Below are 9,892 nucleotides of genomic sequence, written 5' to 3'. Positions count from 1 at the left end.
AATCGAGTTTCGCGCGCTTCGCCGTATCTAACGGCCGAAAAAGAAAATGAAAAAAGGGCCAAGGGACGAGCAACGCGAGACGTTTCTTTGGGTTAAACCTAAGAAGCTCTTCCAATGGTGTACGCTCCTATGTACGATAGAGAGAAGAAACGAGGGCGGTCGATCGTTGTGATAGGAACGTACGAATCTAGGGCGCCACACTGCTCTCTCTCTCTATTTCTCTGTCTCTCTCTCTTTCTCTCTCGCTACATCAAATTTTACGTTTCTCTACTTTCTTCGTTTTTTTTTCAAACTTCCCACGCACGCACACGTACCCTTCGATACATTTATTTGACGTCGAGATGGAGAGACAAATTTCAAATCGTACGATAAGACGTCATTGAGAGCAAACGACTCGGGACTATCGATAACCTCGGAATTCGCAACGCATTCTCACACACACACACACACACACACGCGCGCGCAAACAGCAGACAGAAACATTCTACGTTTGTCGTTTCTCGATAGCACCGCCCTCGAGAAAAGCGACGATTTTTTTACTTTTTTCATTACTACATTATCGCCACTCCGACGTCTTTAATATGCACATTTTTTTCCATTTACCGTCATTTTCTTTCTTTCGTCAAATCGATTTCCTGTCTCTCGATCATTCCTTACGGCTTGAAGATTTCCTTATTACCAACGGCATGTCGATGAAATTATAATTGCGATCGTAGAAATTGCGATTATCGAAGAAACAGTGGCGTGGCCAAAGAATTTATATGTCGAGCTGGTCACGGACAATTGTCTTCGTTACGGTACGAATTGCATATATAATAGCTGTGAATGCGTTCGTCGCCGACGTTATGTGTATGCGTGTTCTTTGGGTGTGATTTGCCACTGCCAAAATACGACCTCGAGACGAGATCGACGATCGTTTCAGACATACTGGCGGGGCCAGTCGATGGCTCGTCTCCACCCAATTTTTCTTGTTTCTTTTTTATTCTATCGAAGCAACGAATAAAAGCCAAGCGAACGGAATAAAGCGCTTGGACACCGTAACAAGTTCTCATGGAAATTGCCATGATTTTTAAATTTGGCATGCGTTCGAACCGCGATTACTCGAAATGGTCGAACGCGCGCTCATTCCGCTTGGTCGAGCACATTTGCGTCAATCGCGACCGCGTCATACCTTCTCCTCCACGCGAACGCTTCAATTATACGAGCGATTATCCTAAAACCGAGATCGATCATTGAGATTAATAATGCGCGAGAGATAGGAATTAAGGAATCGAGATTTGTGCCATAAGCAACGTTAGAAACGATCCTACGGTCGCAGATATTTTTTCTTTTTTTTTTTTTTTTTTTTTTTTTTTTACAATGAAAATGGGAGAACATACGTTGCAGTCGAAATTACGAGCGAAATAAGAAAACAAAAAAGAAAAGAACAAAAAAAAATGTAGAAGAATCGACGAGAAAGCGGGATGGAAATTTGGATATCGTATGTTACGAGAGTTTCACAGGGAGGAGGAAGCGACGAAAGCCAAAGGCCAGGTTCTACACGAGAGCTTTATATCTTGGCGCAGCTTTAACATATTCATAGAAACTTCCGGCTTACGTCAAAGAGATTCTGACGCGCGAGTGCATTCGCGTTATTATTATACGAACGCCGTACTAGCGATAGGGATTAATTAACGTTGGATAAGCAGACTTCTAAAGGAAAATCGAAATTGGGCAACTCTTCGGTCTAGCTTTGTCGAACAATGAACGTCTCGACTCTCTCAGAATTTATTGGCGCATTTAAAATGAAAAAGAAAAAAAAATGACACATTCTCGACACGCTTCGAGCAAAGACAATTTCTCTCTCTCTCTCTCTCTCTCTCTCTCTCTCTCTCTCTCTCTCTCTCTCGAAGAGTGACCTTAAATTGGCTCCGCTCGCCGGCTAGACCGAACTCAGACGCTTTTACGAGCAAGAGAAAACGGGACGGAAAATCTCTTACACTTTAAACGATCCAATCGTCGTACCTTGTTTCTTGGCTAGCGCGACCCTAATATGACTACGACGAAACTAACGGAACCATGTACTTTTATGTCTTTTAAACAGATGCTATCGATGGGTTCGGCATTGGACGTTCGTAGAGGAGGAAGAGAAGGAGGTGAAGTAGGAGGAGGTGGAGGTGGACGTAGAGACGGAGGGGGTGGCGAGGCAACGAACGGAAACGCGTTGGCCCGAGGCGTTCGAATAGCTGCAGCCGCCGTTCGTGGACAGGGTGATGTCCTTCAACAAGAAGCGATGGTCGCCGCAGCGAGAGACAGGGCGATCAGGACAGGTAGCGTGAGGCAAGATCTCGCCCTCAATTTACCTCCGCGGCTGGAGCTCCCGGATGGGGAGGAACGCCCTTACGGAGCGCAAACCAATTTGCATCTTCGTGACCCCTTGCAGGTGAGTTCTTTTTCCTTCTCCTCCTCCTCCTTTGCCGCCGTCGCCGCCGCCGCCGCCGCCGCCGCCGCCGCTATCGCCGCGCCCCCTAGTCTATCTCGTAGTCAAAACACGCGATAACGCGCGATTTGTGACGCGAACAAAGACGCAACATCTTCCATTTATTTTCATATTTACTTCGAGGAAAGAGACGCGACTCCATGTATCCCGGCGTTGACCCGGCGAGATCCAACTAAATCGATATTATCCAGTCGGACGATCGAAAGTCGATTATCGAAAACGGTAAAAGCCACGATCGAGAACGCGGAAATTTTACGCGATCCGCGCTAGAGAATACGGTTATTTAACTTTAAAACGTCTCGCTACTCGTTACGGAACGAACGCGCGCACCGCCTCTATATATACATATATACGTAGACGTAGGGTATGCTCCTTCCTGGCTGCTGTACGTTTATGTGCGATTGGTGCAGAAGTTGAAAACGCTTTAAAACTGCGGTGCGCGCAGTGGAATACCCCCCTCTTTTGAATAAACCGCTTCCCGAGTGGTGGTACGCGCGCCATTCTCCTAACGTTCTATTACGAATAATATATAATCATTTCGTTAAGCGTTAGTGCCAAACGGGGGAGAGTATTGATTTTGATAAAAATACTTTAAGATCGTTTAATCATTCATTTACTTTATATCGTATTTCGCTTGGTAAATACTCACACGCGCATTGTTTAACTTGTATCTATCATTAATTCTATTCAAAGAGCGAACGTTTTAAGAAAACAAAATGTCAACTTTTTAGGAAAGCGAGATCTACCAAAAGTGCATACGGCCACCACCAAACCGGACTATCTTCGATAGCGAGAGTCCACCCCCGTATCGTAGCCAGTCGGCACTGTTGGAGCCACCGGAACAAATAGTACGCTGTCACAGCGCGGGTAGCTCCCTGCTGAAAATGTTTCGCAAGTTTCCAAGTTCTGCTAGTAGTAGTAGTACGTCGTCGTCGTCGGCGGCGGCGGCGGCGGCGGCGGCGGTGGGGGCACCGACGCCACCGAAAAAGTCCACCCTGTCCAGCTATTCCGAGTCCAGTAGCAACCTGTCCACTCTGACTGTGGTGCCCTGTGAAACGGACGAGAGTCAACAGGAGCAGCATCACCATCGGCAGAAACGCGTCTGATCCGAGGCCAGTGGTGGTGGTGGTGGATCCTCATGCCCGAGGAAGAGGCGAGCGTTCCTTCCTTTCAACAAGAAGACGAAGAAAAAGAAGAAGAAGAAGACTCTCCTTTCAGCAGCGTCGTCATCGACCATCAACACTGACGACACGATGATCCTCCTACTCTTTCTTCGCGGTGCGCCACTTGAAGACTGAACTACGACCAATAGCAACGGCAACGCAAGACTTCTCTCTCCATTGCTTTTGGTTCGAGGACCAAGCGAGAACGGCGCCGAAAGAGAGAGTAGAGTACAGAAAAAGAAAGAGAGACAGAGAGAACAAGAGAGGAGTACCCCTGGCCTTCTTCTTTTTCTTCTCTCTCTCTCTCTCTCTCTCTCTCTCTCGCTCGCTCGCTCTTTCTTTGTTTCTTTCTCTTTTTATTATATAAACATTATCCTGCAGATCTCATACTTATTCCAAAGCGTGGTACATAGGAGAGGGAAAGATTAAATCTTGCTGAGAGAGAGAGAGAGAGAGAGAGAGACAGGCAAAAAAATCGTATAAGCTGAGATGTTGCTATTTTATTTCCATGTAATCTCCTTCCAAGAAAGAGAGAGAGAGAGAGAGAGAGAGAGAGAGAGAGAGAGAGAGAGAGAGAGAGAGATGAGGATAGGGAGAGAGACATAGTACTGGACCGTAATAAGGGAGAAGAAAATCGCTCGCCTCCCCTTCGACGTCGATGCGATCGACTAATGGACGATTCGCAAAAGTGTCGCAAAAGTTTTCTTCGAGAAAAGACTTAGTAAATTATTTATTGGCGATATTCGCGTCCTGCCTTCTCGTACCGAGAGATTCTGGCAGACGAGAGTGAATGAGTGAGAATGAGAGAGAGAGAGAGAGAGAGAGAGAGAGAGAGAGAGAGAGAGAGAGAGAGAGAGGAATAAATGCGAGCATGTTAGGGAAAGGAAGACCAATTGAAAGCTAAAAGGGCTAAAAAACGAAAAAATATAAAACAGAGAGAAAGAGATGAAAAAGTAGTGCCAAGAGCGAAAATAAGAAGGAAAGAAACATTGTAAATATTAGATTAGGTAGTTCAATATTACAATATAATTATTACGACTAAAAATTATATGCTACAATACCGATTAAAAGTAAACATCCAATATACGTTACGAACACGCATACCATTTAAAGATATGAGCTGGCACGCTCTCAGTGCCGGGCCGTACGAAAGTGACGTTCTTTTTCTTCGCGGGACACGCGTGTTTTTCTCTTTTCAAAGATGGCCACGTTTTTTTAGCGATCGTTAATTCGTCCCTTGTCTTTCCCCTATCTAAGCACGTAAGTTTTCATTCTCGTAGTTTTTCTCGTTGCAAAGGATATACTTTTGTATTTTCCTTTCTTCGAAAGCAAAGAGAAAGCCAGAGACGTTCACGTTTTAGTGATCGATCGATGGCGCACTCTTCTTTTCCAAACGCTTTGAAAAGCTACGAATCGATTTAGGAAAAAAGACGCGTGCGTGGCCATCATCGGTTCGCCCAGAGTCGCCTTCGAATTTGATCGGCGACGGCGGCGGCGGCGTCTCCACGTTTCGTACGGCTCTGCGTACATACGTCTGATATAAACACACGCTACTTTTATTATTATTCGAATAGATAAGGCCTCAGTTTTCGACGAAATAGGACGAGATCCGTACCCGGTCGTTGCCTTTTCGAGTCTCGGCGTCGACGAGAGGAGTTGCGCGAGATCAAGTAATTAATTAATTAACTAATCGATTAATAGCTAGAAGAAATTGTTTACACGGCGACCTTCGTCGATCTATTTTCGTACAATAGGCCGACGCGAATGAATTAAGGTTCGAGATTAATTCCTAGGCGCGTAGTTTAAATCCGGTAAACGAGTAAAAAGATACAGAACAATATGTCGTAGGTCTCCGTTGTATTCTCCAAAGTTCCTACCCGCGATCTTTTCTTCGACGATTTGTTTCTGATACGTGAAAGAGGAAGACGACTGAAGAAGAAGACGAAGAGGATGAAGAAGAAGAAGAAGAAGAAGAAGAAGAAAGAAAAAAGAAGAAAAATTAAGTAAAATGAGATAGATAGAGAATTTGGTAGATCGACTCTCGCGTCTCGTCGAGCCCGAACTCCGATATGCTTCCCGGGACGGAACGAATCACCCGAGTATCTCATGAGAAGTCACCAATTATTGTAATTTTAAACGAAAAGAAATCCGACGAAGGGGAAAGAAAGTTTAAACAGATGCGAACTATTTTCCGACGCGTTTCCCTCCAACGATTCGCGGATTGCGTGCGTCGCGTGTCACGAGTTAGCCGTGAGATCGATTCGACAAACAAACAAACAAACAAGCAAACAAACAAACAAACGAACGAACGAACAAATAAAAAGTCGGCTAAAACTGGAGCGCGCTGAGTATGATAGGAAAAAGTGTTTTTAAAAAGAATCTTTTATTCGCGAACAGGCTGACACAAACTCCCTCCCCCCGACAAAGATCATAACTTCCCAAATGTTTTTTCGTCTCTTCAAACGAAACTTGATCTTGTCGTCCGTAGAAAAATGTTAACAAGCCAAACGATCAGGCTCGAGTATTTTTCTATCATGATCATTGCGAGCCAAAGTATCGTCGTCCAAAATTCGGAAATACTTCAAACTTACTTATTATGACTTATTATTACTCGTAGAGGATGTTCTATCCCGTTCTCATTTTTTACAATAGGAAATTGTATTTAACTGCGTACTGCAACTATTGTATCGTCGTTTGAAATTATGTAATACGTCATAAAAAATATCTTCGTAGGCTTACTCGTCGTTTCATCCTACGAGAAACTCTCGACTCGATGAAATCACGAATGCTCTTATCATATAAAATATTTTTCCTACGAGTAAATCGATCAATTTTGGAAGATGATACCTTCGTTCGCAGTTATCGCAATTGGAAAAATTCCATATAAAGTTATGTAAACTTTGACTGTTGATATTTTGGAATATACTACCATTCAAGGCTCGTATCTATATCGGCGAAACTCGAATGAAACTCGTATTCTACCCTAGTATAATTTTCTTCTATATAAAGAGATATTCGCGCGGTTCCGGTTCTAGGTGATTCTCGCGACTTCTACCACGAATCACGTGACCGTGAATCGAGCAATCGCGATTCGATAATCGAATTCGTTTGGCTCGTAAAAAATAACGTATAACGATGACAGAGAAGCGGAAGAGAGAGGACGTGATGAAAGAAAAGGGTTGTTTCAGAGAGAGAGAGAGAGAGAGAGAGAGAGAGAGAGAGAGAGAGAGAGAGAGAGCAAAGTGAGCAAAGTGTTTATCCAAAAGACCGCTATCATGCCTTTTGAGAAAATATGTATGTCCGGGCAGTTTTACAAACGAAATTTGACCCCGTGTTTCTCTCGACGCACGTTGCGAAACAACGTTCGCAATAACGTTCGCATTGGCAAAGTTTTCGTATGGAGTTGAAGAGGGGTAAATAAAAAAGTAAAGAAATGGTTTCTCCATCGCTCAAAATGTGTTCAACGCGCATGCAATATTTAAATGACGAGGATCAATCGTAACCGTATTATTTAACGATTGGGTCATCGACGTGGCCTTGCGATCGAGTGAGATGATACGCGTTCAGCGAAGAGATAAGACAGGGAGAAAGATAGCGAAAGAAAAGAAAATGCAATGGGTTCTGTGCAAGTCTCAATTAAATTGTAAATGTTATTAACTTAGATTGAATTTAAAGAAAAAAATAGAGGAAAAAAAATGAAGTAAGGAGTGAAATGACAATGGAAGTTACCTTAGATCGCTTACTAGACCGAGTTTATACGCGGGCGGTTAATGGAAAGTAAATCCTAAAAAAATTCGTCTAGGAAAAATCTCTTAATTATCTATCATTAATCATTAGAAGATTCTATAGAGTGCGATAATTTAACGATTTGTTAACGAGATTCGCCGTACGAGCGAAAGATTATGAAATCGTGGCCTTTCGACGCAAACGCGAGAGAGAGAGAGAGAGAGAGAGAGAGAGAGAGAGAGAGAGAGAGAGAGCGAGAGAAAAGAAAAGAAAGAAAAAGAGGAAGAGGACGAACGACGAGGAGGTATTTCAAACTCGCCCGCCGATCGAAGAGACACGATCTTCCATTGGAGAGAGTCCAATTAGCTGTTTCATTCGGACGAACGGCTCGGTTCGAGCGTTGGATCTCGGTTCGATACTTATCGAAATGCACGACTTTGAAGACGACGCTTTATTATTTTTTTCTCTCGCATTTTGTCGATCTCGGAAAGATCTTGTCGAGAGCCAAAGCAAATGGGAGAATTCGTCGACAAGATCATTGTTTCGACCATTATTCTTTGACCCTTCGATTTGTTATTTTTTTGTATTTGTTTTTTATATATTGTTAATATGTGTAACAAGACGTCTCACGTTTTAGGACGTTCCTTGGTATATTGGAAAATACATATCATCTGATTATTAGTTTTTCCTTCCTTTTTTTTTTCTTTTTGTTTTTCTTTTTTCTTCTGTTTCTCCGTTTCGTTCATCATAGCCATAAAAAAGCGCGTAGGAACGATCGACGAGCATCGAAATAATAATAAATTAAGCTCGGACAGATGCGATTTGACAAAATAAATCATCGCGATATCATGTATGCGTCCTCCTCTTACTGTGTACGTGGGATTGGCGTAAAGCGTAAATACGCGTTGAAATTTCGTGATTTTTACGAAAATAGTAGATTCGGTCGTTCCTTATCGTCGTACTCGAGTCAACGAGAATTCTCCAATGAATCTAGTCACGCCGAGCCGTACGTCCGCTCGTCAAAGTAAATCGGTCGATAAACTCTAGCTATTGTCATTAAAAATATTGAAATAGATCGTCGACCGAACCGTCGAGGGAGAGAGAGAGAGAGAGAGAGAGAGAGAGAGAGAGAGAGAGAGAGAGAGAAAGAGAGAGAGAGAGAGAGAGAGAGAGAGAGAGAGAAAAGGAACGTGTTTAAAAAGAAAGAAAAAAAAATAACGTTGTTTCAATCATTCTTTTCTTTTTCTTTTCTTTCCTCGGCGGCGATAGCGGCGGTCATCTTAGGCAGAAAATAATTATAATAATAACGATGAGATAATAATTATAATTAAATAAGAATAATAATGTGATTTCACGAGGTGTGTTCTAAACAAAATTTATTCGTAGCGTCGAGTTTTAACGAGCCAACTCCGAGTCATTTGAGACGCTCAACGGAGTTTCGAATTTGACGTGCTCGTGCGCGCCAAGAAAAAGAAAACGAAAGAAAGAGCGGAAGAAGTAGAGAAAAAAGAAAATTTTTTCTATATTTTTTTTTTGTTTCGTTTCTAAGCTATAATTATATCGTACTGTTAATAAGATTGGTGTGTCTAGTCCCTCGCGATGAGAGAATGTACTCGACAGAGAGAACGAGCGAGAGAGAGAGAGAGAGAGAGAGAGAGAGACGGAAAGAGAGATAGATAGAACAAATTTTGGTGCGAAGAAATAACGTCCAAAACTCCTTCGAGACTCCTCATCGTAGAGCGTACATTTTTCTTGTTAAAAAAAAATTAAAAAAAAAAAAACACGCGTAAAGGGAAAGAGCGAGAGAAAAAAATTAAGCAAAGAATAATAACAACAACAACAATAATAATAATAATAATAATAATAATAATAATAATAATAATAATAATAATAATAATAATAATAATAATAATAATAAATAAATAATAATAAATAATAATAAATAATAATAATAAATAATAATAATAATAATAATCACATCATCATTAACATCATCAATGCACAGACCCGCAGACTGACGGAATTAAAAATGTTTCCTAATCAAAATTCGTAAATGTCTCGTTGTTGTTTCGGGAACGCGCAGTGTCTTTGACAAAAAAAAAAAAAAAGGAAAAAGAGAAAAGAAAGAGAGAAAGAAAGGAACTGTGGAAAAGTGGGGAAACGGGAGGGAAGAATAGGGAAATAAAATGAGACCGCGTCGTGTGTCCTTCGAACGAAGTAATGACTTTTCATTGTCGCGATTATACGAAGCAGAAAAAGATGAGAGAGAGAGAGAGAGAGAGAGAGAGAGAGAGAGAGAGAGGGAGAGAGTGAGTGAGAGAAAGAAATTGGGAAAACCTTTTTTCAAAGTAATCGATCGATGTTGTAGAAACAGTGTCATTTTAAAGTAGTAGGTCGCTTCTACAGGAAAAAAAAAAGTAAAGTAAAGTAAACTAACTAAACTAAACTAAACTAAAGTAAAATAAAACGAGACTCATCCAGAAAAGGTACGAAGCTCAACGTTATTCGAAAATCGCGCGCTTCG

The 9,892-nt window shown here is 42.0% G+C and overlaps 1 protein-coding gene across 1 annotated transcript in view; it reads left to right on the top strand.

Annotated features, from left to right (window-relative positions):
* The window catches only part of LOC118448873 (uncharacterized), a 51,877-nt gene extending 44,256 nt beyond the window's left edge, over positions 1 to 7,621 (top strand). The window contains exons 4-5 of the mRNA XM_035882762.2: positions 2,084 to 2,422; positions 3,211 to 7,621. Coding sequence (XP_035738655.2) covers positions 2,084 to 2,422; positions 3,211 to 3,585 — 714 coding nt within the window. The 3' untranslated portion in view covers positions 3,586 to 7,621. The remainder of the gene's footprint in view (positions 1 to 2,083; positions 2,423 to 3,210) is intronic.
* Positions 7,622 to 9,892: the final 2,271 nt, after the last annotated feature.

Source organism: Vespa mandarinia, chromosome 12, assembly GCF_050613455.1.
Source record: "Vespa mandarinia isolate Hongniang chromosome 12, ASM5061345v1, whole genome shotgun sequence".
In the NCBI taxonomy this organism is placed as follows: Eukaryota; Metazoa; Arthropoda; class Insecta; order Hymenoptera; family Vespidae; genus Vespa; species Vespa mandarinia.
The sequence above is the reverse complement of the archived record's forward strand: the minus strand, read 5'-3'. Positions and strand labels throughout refer to the sequence as shown.